At 42.1% G+C, this 15902-nt stretch overlaps 1 protein-coding gene across 1 annotated transcript; it reads right to left on the reverse strand.

Moving 5' to 3' along the window:
• Window positions 1–2772: 2772 nt before the first annotated feature.
• Window positions 2773–9720, reverse strand: HPGDS (hematopoietic prostaglandin D synthase; the record flags this gene model as incomplete). Its single annotated transcript, XM_008941510.1, has 4 exons — window positions 2773–2937; window positions 3606–3704; window positions 6995–7104; window positions 9628–9720. Coding segments are annotated over 4 exons (467 nt in total), but the record flags the coding sequence as incomplete, so codon positions are not given.
• Window positions 9721–15902: the final 6182 nt, after the last annotated feature.

Here is a 15902-nt window from a genome sequence, read left to right on the forward strand (position 1 = left end):
CCTGGCTCCGGTAAGTTCCGGCAAAGTCCCAGGGGAAGGCGGGAGCAGCTTGCCCTGGCTGGAGCGCAGCGCCTACCGGAGCAGGCCCGTCCCTGTCTAAAGGCAACCTGGGGCTCATCCGGACCTCTGCCTCTCTTATAGCTGGACCTTATCAGATCGAATCTTCCATTTCTTCCATAGTTGCTGTCTCAGTTCCGGCAGATGGAGCCATAGGATCATTTATGTTGCCAAGAAAGCGAACTGAAACTTAAAGCAGTCCCGATTTTGACAGTGCCTTATTTGACAATGCTCTTGTCTGTTTCTGCTTGTTTTGGTTCAGTTGATGTACTGTACTGGTTTTGTATCAACTTGTTCAAATAAAACTCCATAAAAGAACAAGGTGTTTTTATGTTGTAGTTACCTGGAGGGGAGTGGGCTGGGCTGGTAATTTGATTGTTATAAATCAAATAGCTTTCATATTATCTGAACCGTTCTGTTTGAACTGACTTGACTTTATCCACTGCTAGTTAATCACTAATGCTTCATGATACTCTAATCACATTTGTGTTAGGATGTTGTTTATAGAAACAGAATTCCTGGCAAATGGAACTTTCCACTCAGGTTGCAATTTTTTTTCCAGTCCTTGGTGTTGATACCAACTCTCTTCTCTGCCAATGAAGTGCCCTAAACACAAAGGTTATTAGGTCTTGCTCTCTTCTTGAAGTGTCAATGAATTTTGAATTCATCGTAGTGAAATTAAGAAAGTCAGTGGTATCAATGATGAGATGTTCTTCCACCTTCTTCCACCTGAAGCTTATAATCTGCTGGCAAGGAGTTAGGTAGGAGGAGGAGGATGTCCATTTCACCGGGCGGAGGAAAGGACTGGAATTTTACCCTTTGAGGTTAAATTCAGACTGATGCTTTATTTAGAAACTGGGGGAAGGTAAAATATGGGGAAGTCCCTTACTGCCCATGCCCTCTGTTAAAGCCTCAGCTGCTCTCTGCTCTGTGGAGAGCTCAGCCAGTTTGTACCGGACTGAATCTCTTGGAGGACTGCTTACTTGAATTCACTCTGGTTTCCAATATGGGATTGATAGTTAGTTACCACTTTTCTATGTGTGGTTATCAGAGTCAGAAGACACTTGTTACATCTCTTGAAGGAACTTAAACAGTTTTATATGAGAAGTAGAGAAGAGGAGTCAACAGTTGCTTGGTATTTCAGCATGTGTTCAGATACTGCAGCAGTTGGTGAGGCAATTTGGGGTTTTGTTTCTTTTGGTTTGGTTTTTGCACAGCTGAAATAGGGTGAAGAAATACTTTATTATATGGGAAGGTAGAAAGGTAAGAATCAGTTTGTCTACCATGTTTCTTTAATTCCACCTGTTTGGGACTAAATAGTGAGATTTAACAGCCACAAGTGTTTAAAGCTGCAGTTAATTAGGTTGTCTTTGTTGAGTGTGATCCTAACCCAACCCTGAATGTATCTGCATGTTCTCACGTGTTTGCTTGAATGTGAAATGAAATAAAATGCCTGCCCTTCCAGGGTGGGTTATGTGTGTGGTGATTTGGTTTGGTATGTGTGTGTCACCAGTTACAGTAGTCTGGCTGAGCAGTGGTTACTTCCTCAATCACATCCCTGGGGTGAGTAACACTGTCTTTAAGTGGTCTGCAGCTTCTATGTGCCTCTGCCTTTTCTTTTGTGTATTGTAATTGTTTCTCCCTTTAATTTAGGTTCTTAAGGAGATTGTGGAGTCACCATCCTTGGAGAAACTCAAAAGTTGTCTGGACACAGTTCTGGGTAGCTGTCTTTAGGGTGGCCCTGCTGGAGTAGGGGCTTTGAATCAGGTCATGTCCAGAAGTCCCTTCAACCTCAACAATTCTGTGATTCTGTGTCTGGCTGGGAGAGATGTACCCGGGGAAGTTAAAAAAGAAATAAATCTGATGTTTGTTGCTGGAAAACAGAGGAAAGAGGGAGCTGAAGAAGGAAAAAAATCTGTAGAGCTAGGACAAAGAATGCAAGGAATTGCAAAGCAGGTGGAGATAGCATATTGGAACAAGCAAAAGCCTGGACCTTGCTTTCAGTTTTGCTGATACCTCATTTGTCTATGAACTCCTGGTGGTTGGTTGGTGTCACTGATGGGATTCAACGAAGGTAATGCTTATGGTGGGAGGGAGAAGCGAGTGTGAAGGGAGATACTTTCTTAACAGTGGCCATTTTGAGCCCAGAGGTTTGCCCAGGCTTATCTGCTTAGAACACACAGTGACTTGCTCTTGGAAGCACTTGTCTCCCCTCGAGTTTGTGCAAACTGATTGCATCTACAACTGTCTGCATTGGCAGGATTTCCACTCACCTGTTTTCCCCAGTGCTAGAAAAGCAGACTTTGTCCATTTGTTCCAAACCTGGTTTCCACCACTGCCAGCACAGCCCCCCAGTTTGTGTCTCCTACTGACTGGAGGAGATACTGAGCTGCTGAATGTTTTTGCAGTGTGCTTGCATCTCTACAGGAAGGTTTATTTGTCTCTTCTCCCTTTGAGAGCCCAGAGTACGAGTTGGGTTGATCAAGCACTTTATTAGTAGCAGGGGGAATGTCATTGAAACCACACCTCTTCCTCAAGCTCTACTTTACTAAATCAGCATTTTAGATGATCTCCTGTAAATGGATACAAGTGGTAGGTTTTAATAAGGCGTAGCAATCTGAAATTCATTTAAATTATTCTAAAATTAATAACTTAGGAGGCTTGTCATGTTGAAAACTAAAGGTGCATTTGTGTTTTCCAGTCTGAACAGCTCATCTACATTATTGTCTTCGGTCTTTTCTGGATCCAGGCAGCAATAGCTGGAAGTGCTTGCACTCTGTCTCTGAGAGCCAAAAGCCTGGGGTATTTGTCTGCCAGGTCAGGTTTACAGGACAGAAGTGTCGTACTGCACACATCCCAGTAGAAATCAGCCCATGTTACCTAGTGGAAATGGGAGAAGGAGCCGTAAGTTTTAGTTGGTAATCTCAAAAATTTGGACTACTAATATTCTTAGAAAACTGCAAAAATGAAATGTTCAGTGTAAGTTTTGTAGGTTTATTTTTTTTAATATTTTTAATTATAGAGCTAGTAATTAGGTTGCAATGCAAGGCTTGACTTAAACTGGTTAAATAAAGCCCTTGCTACAAATATTACTTGTGTTACAGTATTAATCTTTCCTGAAAAGCTGAATCTGTGCTGCAGAAGAGCGTTACAGTTTTTATGCTGTTTGGGGTAAAAAAGGGGATTCTATTTTCAGATTTTTTTTTCATCTTGTCCTACAAACTGATCAGTGATTATAAGCAGAGTTCTGAGCAACTCCCCTCTGTATTGACTAGTACAAAAGCATTTACAGTGTCTTCTCTCAACGTGCCTCTAAACTGGCGTAGAAAATGCAGATTCTAGTCCTTGTTTGCCTCACTTTTCTAAAATATCAAAAACAATTGCCACTTTGCAATTGAGTGACTGAATGTATGTTGATAAGAACAGAGTTAAAATAGTGGGGGCAGTTGTTTCATGGGCTGACACAAAATCCAGAAGTTCAACAGTGGTCAAAGATTTTATTTTTCTAGCAATGTGACTGAAATGGGAGAAACAAAATTTATACTTACAGACTTCCCTACCAGCCAGTTTTTATCACCCAGGAAAGTATCCAAATCTTTCAGTAACTCGGGTGCTTTGTTGGTGAGGATATCATCAAACGCTCGTTTCTGGGGGGAAGAAAAACAGAAAGATGCACACCAGTGTGTGAACACTGTGGTCAGAAAAAGTGAATTTTGGGGGCTTGCTTTCTTGTGAAAAAGCAAGCTGAAATCTGAAAAAGTGAAATTGTTTGGTCTGACCCAACCTTAAAGTACTCTCAGTTCACTTTGGAAGAAGAAATGTGTTAACAACCAAGTCAGGGTTAATAGAGCAAACAGCAATTATTTAAGATACATAAAGAGATGCAGAGAAAACTGTCATTTGGATACACAGAAAGGGTCATTATAGAATTTAGGGACGCTAAACAAATTACCCATGAAAAGGATTAGAAGCTCAAAACATGACATTTGTGGCTCAGTGAGCTGTGTCTTAAGCCAGTTGCTCCTGTAATGGTCACCTTAGAGCTCCCAGTTGCTGAGACACAATGTGTGGGGTGATGATGCTCATTTACCTGTGCTAGCAGCCACCCAGCTGTGACATAACAGGAGCCCTGCCATAGATTTGAGAAGAATCCATCTACAAAATGCATTGCCAATGTCTCATATGGTCATTTCTTTGGGACTTTTGGATGATATGTTTTCTAGTGTACAGGTTCTCCAGTTTCCAGAATCCTTTAAACTCAGCCTTTGTGTGCTGTCAGTCAGATGTTGATCAGTTATCTTGCCTTACCAGCCCTTCTTGTTTGAGATGCAGGACCTCTCATTTGAGCTTTTGAACTCTATGAACTTTGTTAGCAGGCTTGTCTTTGAACTTTTATGGTAGCAAGTTATTTTGCTTTTTTGTCTCTGCAGCAATAAGTACCGAAGTGGATAAAATCTGTTTTTAAAGTATGGAGTCTGTTGAAGGGCTTGGGCCTTAGTATTTGTATGTTAGTGGAGGAAGGATGAGACGGTGTATGGTGGTGGTTTCCTGCTAGCTGTTCCCCACAGCAGAAAGTTTTATGGCTGTTTTTAAAGGATTAACTGTTTCCTTCAGAGAAGGAAGCTTTTTCTGTTTCCTCTCTTCTCACCTGCATTGAAGCAATCAAGGTTGCAGACAGTTGTGATCATCTGGTCTGACCCATCTAGCACAGTTTGGGCACTTAATGTACTTGTCCTAATTTTGGAGGACCATTCTAAGCCTTGGTTAAATAAATGCTGCAATACAGGAATTGAATTAACATGCATTTCATATATGTCAAAATAATTTTTAAAAAAAAAAAAAGTTTAGAAGAGACAGCAGCCTAAATGATCCCAAAAAATGCAGGCTGAAATAAAATCAGTATTTTTGTAAATGTGTTTGAACATTTCATGTTTTCTGTTGTCTATTAAGAGCTTACTAACTGAATGAGAGAGCTGCAAGTAACAGCTGGAAGTTTGCAGTCCATAAATTTCAGGCTTGTACCCTATGCTGTAGCATTTCCTTTTTTTAGGTAAGTTCCCTTCCGCCTCCTACAAAAAATTCCCAGACTCCCGTGTGATCATGACAGTAATGATCTCCCCAACTACAGAAGTACACATGAAGTACTGTGAAGCTGGTGGGGACGTGACCAGGATCCACTTTCTAGAGTGGTGCAACCTACTTGTTTCAACCCTGGAGCTCTGACCAAGCTGTTGCAATACCAGGTTGGGGTTGTGTGTACGTGTAGGGTGAAGTGAGAGTGACTGGCACAGAGGGAGCTTCCACTTTTGCTCCCTTCACCTTGCTTGGTTTTCTCTTTACTACTGGCTAGATAGCATAACACGTCTTTCTTAGGGCAATGTGTCTTCCTGTAATCACTTGTCAGGCCTGGGGAAGTTCTCTGACTTTACCTAAATCACTTAAATCTGGCCTTGTGAGACCATGTGATGCCACTTCTACCACAAGGTGGTGGCAGTGAACCCAGGACCGAAGGAGAACAGCTAATAGCGAGAAAACTGTTAGAGATTCCCAGAAAGTAAGTTTCTCCCTCTTCCCTGGCCCCACAACACTCCCTTGCATGCATACGTGCATATAGGCATTTAAGGGTTCTCTGTGAACTCTCTTCCCTCTGAAATTAGTCACTGGTGACATGATCTGGGTCCATTTCTTCAGAGAAGTTCTTGAGTACGAGCTGGGACACACAGGCGTTATTGTGGGAGTTTCCCTGTAAAGGAGTAGCAGTGCTGCTTCTACACACATTAGCAGTAGTGTGACTGGTCCTAAGTGATTTAAAAATCATGAGTCAGCCTCCTTTCCCCAAATTAGGAAACTTCAGGAAATCACAAGGACATTGATTAATTCACCTTTTTGAATACTAAAGTCCTCAAATACACTTTCAGATTTTTCCCTGCAAGATTTCAGAGTATTTTCATACTGTTTCATTTGGGTTTTACTGGGTTTGGGCAACATTTTTTAATCCATGGTTTCTGTAATGAGGTATTCTACTTGATCTGAAACATTTCTTTTGCATAAATGGACGGCACTGCTAGTTCCTGGTGAGACCTGTTGTTACACTGCCACTTTCCTAAAAGGGTCAAGTCATCTGCTTAGGTCAGAACGGCATGGAGCCGTTCTGATGCTGGAGTTACTCATCCATCACCCTCATTCCTCAGCAGCTGATCTGCATGCTTGTACTTGGGGCTCTGGTGAGAGGGACTGGACTGATGCCAGGAAAAAAAATGCTGTAGGTCTTTGCCATGGCTGTATGTTAAAGTAGCCATGGCAGCATGTTGGTCTGGTGTCAGTATTTGCAGAAGTACAGCTGAAGACCAAGGTGGGCCTGACAGTGAGGGGTGTGCTACCTGACCTCTTTAGCAGTGCCCACTCTCTTACACCATTCTGGTAACTGAAATAACATCATCGTGTCAGATGATGTTATTAAAGACTGATACTTATTAAAAACCAAGAAGAAATCAAGATGCAGAAGTGCAAAAAAGATGTGATGGAGCTGTTAATCTTGTTAAGTTAGCACAAAGAGAAAGACTTAAGCTTAGTTTGGACAAGATGCGGGTATTTCACAGTGGAAGTGTGGGGTGGAAGTGTTCTGTCTCTCCCCTTTGAACAACAGTCTGATGTCTGCATATATGGCATCCTTGCTTAAAGGTGAACTAATGATGGGCAGCTCATGATGGCCTCGTCATTTCCACCAAGGGCAAATAATCTGGTGAACGAGTCGTGAGGGAGCAGAAGGCCTTGGCTGGATTAACCTTGAAGAAGAACCACAGAGCTTCTCCAGCTCAGCGTTGCTGAGGTGAGGTGATGGACCCATGGGTTAACACATAGCAGTTTCTCCAGAGGAACTGCTCAGGTACAGTCATGGCTCATGGGCTATCTTTGTTTAAATCAGTGATTGTCTTACCCTGACATCCTGGTTTTTCTCTGCCCAAGGGAACAGCGTCATGAAATCATCTATGGTGTCCACAATGGCATCAGCTAGCGCCTGTTCCACAGGTGTTTGACCTGCCAGACCTGTGGAAAGCAAGCATGTGAAGGGTGGTTAGAGAGCCATGTGCAGCAATTTTTAACACCCCAAAGGTAAACTGTCCTTTATGAACTTTTACATAAAGATGCTCTCCATGGCTTTTTTGATTTATTTGACTCCTTGCATCCAGGCTCTTGCAGTTGTTCTTTCTGTATGGCTTCTCTATCCTTCTCTCTCTGCGTTCCACCATCCCAGCATGTTCAGTGAGGGAGGGTCAGCACTAATTCCTTTCTGTTAATCTTTCCCATTCCATCTTCTGGTCTTTCCATCTTAGTCAACACAATCTCCAAAAGTGCTTTAGTGAAAGTTGGCTTCTGTTTCCCTCTGTCCTGCCCATTCAGCCCTATTTTGAACCTTCTCATGCCATCCTGCTTGCTTTTGATTACTTGATTGTAATTAAGCACATTAGCTGAACTTTGTCTTGTTTACAAATCTGCTTTCCTCCCCTGTTGTCCTTTGGCTTGCCTGCAGTCTTGTTAATGCTACCACTTTTTTCCCCCCTCACCTCACCCTTGTTTCACAGACCTGCATTCATGCTTTCACCTCTGTGCAGGTTCAGGTCATCCTTCTCTTCCCCTCTGTTCCTTAAGCCTCACCTGGAAGCTCTGTGTTTCCCATGAACCATGGGCCCTTCCTGTGCCAAGTCATCTCTCTTACTGAGTCTTTATGCTTCTGAAGGTGAGTGGTGTGCCTCTCCTTTTGGGCATTGAGTTCTGTGAGTCTTCAGTAAAGACGTGGTGATAAGCACATAAAACTGCCATTTCTTAATCTTACAGGATTAGTGACATTAGTGATGAAGACTTAATGGCAGAACTAGCAAATTTTGACTTAAGAAGTTGAGAAGGGTTGTTTTTGTTTGGTTGGTTGGTTTTTTCCCCTTTTCCATGCATACTCTTTCCTACTGTAACACCGTAAGGAGATCAGCATGATCTCAGTGTGCTCCAGAACGTTGTCTTTGTGGCTGTTGCAGGACAATGGAGAAGATCATAGGGGAATGTCTAAGTCAGAACTTCAGACCATGAAAGAAGCTCCAGATCAGCCTCCCAACGGGAGGTGGAGAGAGGGAGTCAGCATGGGTGGGAAGGCAGGCTTTCTTATAGTTTTTCACGAGTGGGTGGTTGCTTCTCATTCTTTTCTCTTACAAGTAGTACATAGTATTGAGGGTGGAAGAAATTGGCAGGAATGTAGTATTGCAGATGTGCTTGGAAATACATTGTACTGGTGCCTTGATGAATAGCATCCCGCACTTCTGCCTGGTTCCTCGGTTGGAAAACGTGAGATATTTTGAAAGGCAGGTTACATCTTCTTGCTCAGTGTGAAAAAGTAGGACAGTGCTTGCTTCCCAGTCTCCCTCTTCAGTTTGCTGACGTTCAGCACACCACAAACACATCTGCCTTCAGCCAGACCAATTTTGCGGATGGTTTTGAATGACAGCCTGCTGACCAAAAGCAAGTGCTGACTACTCTCTTTGATTACTTGCATTACTAAGTCTTATATCACTTTATCTATCCGGTTGAGTACTTCCAGAGAATGGAAATGTATAAGGATGCAGTGATGTCACCATCTGATCAAATCTCTCTGCCATCTCAGAATCATTGTCTAAATCTGCTTCAGAGTGCTCTGCCTGCTGACTGGGATAATCTCTAATGCTTCCAAAAGCTCATCCTGAGCTCATCTCTTTGGTTAGCCTGGCAGTAAAAAGTTTAGCTCCTAGGGGAAACTACCCTGAGAGCCTTAGGAAAACCACAGGTACACAATTTCTGTTGTGCGGTGAGAGGTGAAAGTAAAGGATTTTTGGCTGGAGAAGTCAGCCCAAGCTCCAGATGATGTATGCAGAGCGGAAGCTCAGTCAGATATAAGGGGACATTATTTCTGACTTTTCCTTTAGGCATACACACAGTGCAAATACAGAGCTCAGCCACCAGACTTCATCTCTGAACACTGTAGCATTTCACACTACAGGTTATTTTGAACCTTTTTTTCTTTGGACTTTCTTACTTTCTACATGATATTTGAGTGACTCTAAACCTTGTCATACATCATCCTAGCAGATAGGCTGTGTTCTCTGTCTTCTTTCTGAGCTCAGAAACCCCTGAGATCTCATCATGATTGTCACAGCAGCCCCAGCCCAGTGAGAAAAGTTGGCACCAAATTAAGGTAAAGGCAACCCGCAAGTATGAGCTTGTCACCACACAGCACTCCTCAGTGCTTTTTTTAAACCACCACTCTTTAGCACCTTTAACAGCATCCTATATGGTCTGTTGTCTTTCTGTGGTCAGCACTTGGCACTGGCAGACGACCTACAGGTGCAATGAAAGGCTGATAACAGTCAGCTGTTTGTGCCTGGCAAAAGCAGTAGTACCAGGATTGCCATGCTGGTGTTGCCTTCGGCTTGGTTGGGCTTGCCAAGCTGTTGGTTTGTTTCTATATTTGCTGTGGTTGAATGTATTTTTCCTGAGCATGAAAGGTGGGTGCCTAACAGAGCAAGGAAATAAGCAAATATGTGTTACCTGCTTCTCTGGCAAGGAATCTTGCTATTGCCAGGCTCTGGTGAATGATAACTCCATCTACTTCCAGAATGGGGACTTTGCCAAATGGGATAGCTTGGAGGAGAAAGAGAAAAGAAAAAAAAAATTTAAAAAAATTAAGGCTATGACCAGATTATGCTGCAAGGGGGCAACCACAGAGTGAAAACCAGGTACTGCATTTCCTACTGCCCAGCCTTTGCTGTAAAAGCTGAATATGCTTCTACATATCCTGAATTCTTTACACAGGGAAACTTTTCAGTGACATTTTTGTTTTTCCTTCTCTTCTCTGCCCTTTCCTCCCCAAGACAGAGACTGCCAAGGGTAAGCAAAGTACTACTGAAGATTTTGTAGTGCAGAATCCAGCTAGGGTACGAAGAAGGAGGTTGGGTGAAGACTACAAAGCTGCTTTTTCATTTATGCTTGTTTTGCATTTATTATTAGTGATTCAGAGAAGTATCCATATTTTATAACTTATCTTGTTACGGACGTTTCACTTGACAGTCATCACCAAAAGACAAATATAGCTTTCACAGTGAACCACAACTAAGAAGATACTCAAATTTACTTAACTTGGTTTGCATTTAAAAAAACAATAAAAATTTCAGGCAGTCATGGGGAAGAAGTCTCCAGACTTTAAGTATAGGGGAAGACAAACCGTGCAGGCATCATGGATATCTAAGAGAGTTTAAGATAAATAAATTTTATTTTTCAGTTATTAATTTAATAGCATTATGTATGCAAAAACTTGGACTGCTGTTTTGCCATGTTTTAGAGAATCTGCTGGCATAATATCAAGTGGGACTGGAACCTTGGAACAAAGTTTAGTCTGTTAAAAACTGTCACATTGAGAGCAGTGGGAGCCCGCTCCTGAGAACACAGTGCTGTTCACCAGAGGAATTTTTAAGTCTCTGCATTTCAAAGGATGCTCTTTCATAATTTCTAAGTATATAATTGCAAGAGCTGGTCATAGCCAAATGCTTTGTACTCAATTTTAATCTGGATTACACTTTATGTAAATATGATATATGCTTATCTTCAGACTGTCTAGTGATGTAAAAGGGCAATTTTTGGGCAAGTGATAGCATTGGCTATTGGAATCATGTAAGGTGCTTTCAAACCCATGAAAACTGTCTTTGTGGGACAGCTAGAATGACACTTCTACTCCATGAGATTTTTCAGTAATTCATGAACAGGGAAAAATAACAAAACCTCATGTATTCGTGGCCTGTTTATCAAGGCAGCTTCATCAATGGTGAACACTGCCACGTAGCTCTGTAGTTTAGTGTGCATTTTGTGAATCATGTTAAATACAGGATCTTAAATGTCAAAACTGTATCTGCAAAATTAATTTGGCACCTGCACAAGACATCCAGGACTCCTCTGCATTTTTTTTCTGCATCTGAACACAGTACTCATGATACTTTATTTCCCCCTCTCCCAAGTTCTGCACACTGTGAAGCCATTCTAAATTCTGATGCTGATGATTAGCAGAAGCAAGAGAGCTCAAAGAGCATTAGTTGCTGTACTCCAGGGAGAAAGCATGCACTGCTTGTTTTTACTGAAACAATGATAGACTTGTTGCACAGAAGACTTTGGATGTTTATTATTCAGACAGCAGCGAGATCCTGGCAAGCGCATGTATCGCTTCATTGAGAATCCAGAGAGGAAAAGATAGCTCTGCAAATGCTAAACTGGAAAGCTCTCTGGTTGTGAAAATGAGAAAAGCCTTGTTTCTGTGGATTAACAGTGCAGAGTGCCCTGAGCATCCCTGCCTCCGAAGCCAGAGAGCTGTGAAATAACATTTGCTTATGCAGGATACCAAGCAAGTGTGAGCAGAGGGGACGGGAGTCCCTGCGACTGGTGGACATGCTGGTGTGGTCAGCCCACAGCCACCTTCAGATCCCCCCAGACCACAACAGGCTGTACACCAACGCCTGATAGCAGGTCACAGCAAGAGTGCAGCCAGCTCAGGAGCAATAGCTGCTGCCCCTGAAGGAGTTAACTGGACTTTTTTGGAACGCCAGTAGGAATGCCACTGGGCTGATGCAGTTTTGGCTAGGCCAACGTGACTAAGCCCAGCCTCTGTAGCAATAACTGTCAAAACATGATGAGTGCTGCTCAGGTTGGGAAACTGTAATTGCTTCATCTGGAAACTGAACAGACCATGTGTTTACATATAGGGGAAAGCCTAAAAGCCACAGGCTTGACTGACATTTCACTGTGTCAGTGACTACATAGGGAATGACAACCATTTTTTTTGTATAGATACATTATATTTTTTCAAGAAACCCTTAATTACAGGAAAAGGAGGGAGGAATATTTTTGACAGTTGAGGTGTCAAAGTGGTAGTAACCTCTTGTGTTCTGTTTCTCTGGAACCTGGCCATTTCTGGAGTCACTTTTTTCTTTTCCTAGCAGTTCACAGAATTCAAGGAAATTGCTATTCATTGCTTGTAAACATGAGTATTGGCTACAAAGTGCTTCCTACTCAGAGCTGAACTATCTTCACTGAGATTTGGTTATTCTTTCCTGGAAAAGAAACTGAGATTACAATTGAAAATATACAAATGCAGCTTTGTTTTGCATGAATAGAAATATTTATACACTTGCATGATTCATAACGCAAGCATAAAGTTAATAGATTTATTGCACATTGGCCTGTAAGCCTGTAATATCCAGAAGGTATTGTGCCAAGATTTATAATGAGGCTTGGGTTTTGGTTTTTTTGGTGGGTTTTTGGTGTGGGTTTTGTATTTGGTTGGTTGGTTGTGGGTGTTTTTTTGTGCTAAGAGGCAATATATCTATTGTCGTTACTAAACAGTGGACTTTTTCAAGCATAACAGATGGTAAACATGAGATGTTCCCTCCTTTTGTGTTCAAAATGCCCTTTGATTTTTTTTCTTATAAAGAAGAGGAAGGAAAAGTTGTGACCCTGAATATAAATGTAGATTATTTTTTTTTTCTTACTGATAGAGTATATGTATGTGACTTTTGTTGAGTATTGAGTTAATAAGCTGTAAACTAATGCATTTCTGAGAGATCTGAAGAAAACACACTTGTGCCTATATATCTTTCTTCTCCTTTTAGGAAGGACTCACTGGAGTATCTTGTATCTTGTTGAGTGCAGGGTGTGCTATTCTTGTACACCAGAATGTGTAGCAGATACCTAGGCTGCTTTACAGCTGAAGAAAATAGTAAAGGGCAGTCAAGGGGCAGAAAATATTTACAGTACATCTTCTCCATATTAGAGGAGAAAGTATAATGGCTTATAAAGTTCTGGTTTCAGTCTGGAACAGTTTAGAGGAAAAAAAAAAATCTGGCTTTGAAATGTTATTATCCAAAATTCCTGTAACAAGCCCAAAGGTTTTAGTAACCTGCAGTGAAGTATCTTTTTGCTCTTTTAACTGAACAGAACAGTTTCCTATATTAACAAAGTCATCAAAAACCCAGAAGACTGATTGAATGTTTGGCTGTTGTAGGCAGGAATGTGTTCCCTGTGAAAACTGGAGACTTTCTTTTCCAAGTGGAGAAAAGGTGAGTGGATTTGTTGCACAGTTCATCCTAAGGAAGGATGAAAAGAGCCCTCACACTGGATGAGTGCAGTTTGATTGCAGGAGGCAAGGGAGGATTTTGACAAATTACCTCCATGTGGCCTCGAGATACCTTGCTCGTAGCCTGTTTTTTGAAGGAAAACACACAGCCAGGCCATCTACTCAAGGGCTCCAAACTGCAGCAGAAAACCATCTGTCTGTATGTGAATTTAAGCTCTGTTACCCTTAGACTCATGGATATGGGCTTCTGTAGCTTGTTTTGAGCCTCCTGTGGTGCTTTTGGCCCTACCTCTGCACACAGAGAGCAGATGTTCAAGAATGTGAACACATCTGAATGTGCCATGTGTATAAGCATTGTAATAAAACTGCTATATTTTACATGGTTTTGGTGGAAGGCATGGTTTGTGTGGCTCCAGGTGAACAAATCACACAGATAGGTTCCTGCCAGGCTCCTGCAACAGATGAGCAAGTGAAGGAGCTGGCCTGTGAAGCTGGAGCAGGAGAGGACTCTCATTTGGGAAGAATGAGGTGTGTGAGGGTAAGTTGTGAAACAACAGGCGTTGAAGAGCCATCATGAATGCAGAGTTAAGCCCAAGGAGTGCAGGCTGGAAGGATGTGTGTGCCACTTCAGTAGTTTTTCTTCAGCCTTGATCAGTTAGGGGGCCTGCTTCATACTGATGTCAGTTTATACCCTTGTGTATCTGTCTGGATGTCCTTTCCATGTTTTTCAAAACAACGTTGTCTTGCAATGTTTCTGATTCCCACTTGAGCAAATACATTTTAAGAAGGAAAACTAGAAAAATCTGTTGCCATCATCGTACGTACAGAGTCATCTCTCAAGGATGTACAAAATATGACCTTTCTTTTTTAGTTTGTGCTTGCTTTGTTGCTCATCTGAAGTAGAAGGTGCTATGAATGCTTGTGTTGATTTCCAGATTTAGATTGAAAACTCACTGAAAAGAAGGAACAGGGTTTTTTAAAAGCATGCTCTTTGGGTAACTAAACCTGTAGTCTTCCTGAAATTGAAATTTCGTCATCAAAGTCTTGTTTTTCCTGTTACCTTGGTTATTCATTGGTTTTAGCACTGCATGCTGAAATGAAATCTGCACAGACTTACAGAGTGTGAGTGTAAGTCGTCAGACTGATCTGCAGTCTCTCTTCTCATTTTAGGAAGGACTCACTCAAGTGTCTGGGCAATGTTTAGGAGTTGGATGAGTTCCTTCACATATATACACTTTAATTTTGCTTGTCTTCTGTGAGTAGAACTGTGGTGTTTATACAGTCCCTGGTGGATATGAAGCAGGGGTGATGAGGCCTGATGTGTGTTAAAAGCAAAGACGTCTGTATAACTTGTCTCCATCCTATGAAGCCCCTAAAGGCTATGATAACTTCCCATCCTGGCATGCCTGTAAGTCCTTACTAGTGCTCAGGCCTTCCCTTTGACCGTGAGCTCCTCACTCATCCTTCTGGGCACAACCTAGTGGATGGTGCTTGTGTGGGCCTGTTTTTCTGTCAGGAAGGGAAAGCACAACACAGAGCTGAGCAGAGTTTTGTCCAAGCCTGGCAGCTGAGCTGGCTGTCTGCAGGTGTGGAGAAACCAGAGCTTAGTGCTGTGCCATGCTTCTCACTGCTGTTCTCCCCAGCCAGTGGGCAAGCCCCTGTGCAGATATGGTTTTTAATTGTCTCCTGCCCTTAGCTCTTTCTTCCTTTTTTTTCTTTGTTATTCTTCTCATCATTTCTGTTCTTTCCTACCCACATTTGTCCTGAGTCGCCTCAGCTTTGCTCCCAGATGTGAGTTCAGGTTCCCCTCTTTCCCCTTAGCTGACCTGCTCTTCCCCACGCTTCCTCCTGGCTGTATTGAAACCATCCGTGGCCTTGATGCTAAGCAGTCCATTTAAGCATTTGATTGTTCCTCAAAACCTGAATAATCAATGGTTTTGCAATCAAGCAGCTTGGATTGATGCTTCAGTATAGGCAACAGGATTGGTCAAAGATAGGTGAAAATAAATGTTCACAGCCATGCTTCTTACTACAATATCTCTGCCAAAACAGGTTCTCCTTTGCCTTGAAAACTAACTAGAACTACTTTTCCTTTCCATTCATATTTAAACTGGATCATGAGAAACAAATATATGAGATACTTTGTGTCTTCCAATAAGCATATGAAAGATGCATTTCTGCATATAAGTCTGGCAGAGGAGCAAGGCACCTGGGAAGTGATTGTCCTGGAGCTGGAGGCATCCAGAATCCATATCTTCTAGAAAAGGGATGACCAGGATGGTGCTCTGATCTGACCTGAGCCTAGTTTAGTGCTGTAATTATTGCAACTTATATTTTCCTTGGAGATGATTGCTAAGCCCTACTTTTCACCCAAATGTAGCTCTTGGCACATTTTAGCTAGAGCAACATAACAGCAAGTCGCTGAGGAAACAGGACAACTGCTCCCTTGAGGAATTCTTGTCTGATGTCAGAGGCCTCTCAAGATTTGTCTATTATCTTGGAAGTAGATTTGGAGTAATAATTAGTCTGCAAACTTTCCTGAGGACCATTCCACCTCTCCTAAACAGTTTTTGGGATGTTTACAGACGTCAGTGCAATGAAAGCATCCTTTGCTATGATGAGAAAGTCTGTGTAATTGCCATTGCTTCAAATTCCCTGAGTGAGCCACAGAACAAAAGCTGTTACTGTGTGCTAGCCTAGTATCTCA

This window comes from Merops nubicus, unplaced genomic scaffold (assembly GCF_000691845.1).
Source record: "Merops nubicus isolate BGI_N331 unplaced genomic scaffold, ASM69184v1 scaffold38345, whole genome shotgun sequence".
Taxonomy (NCBI): Eukaryota; Metazoa; Chordata; class Aves; order Coraciiformes; family Meropidae; genus Merops; species Merops nubicus.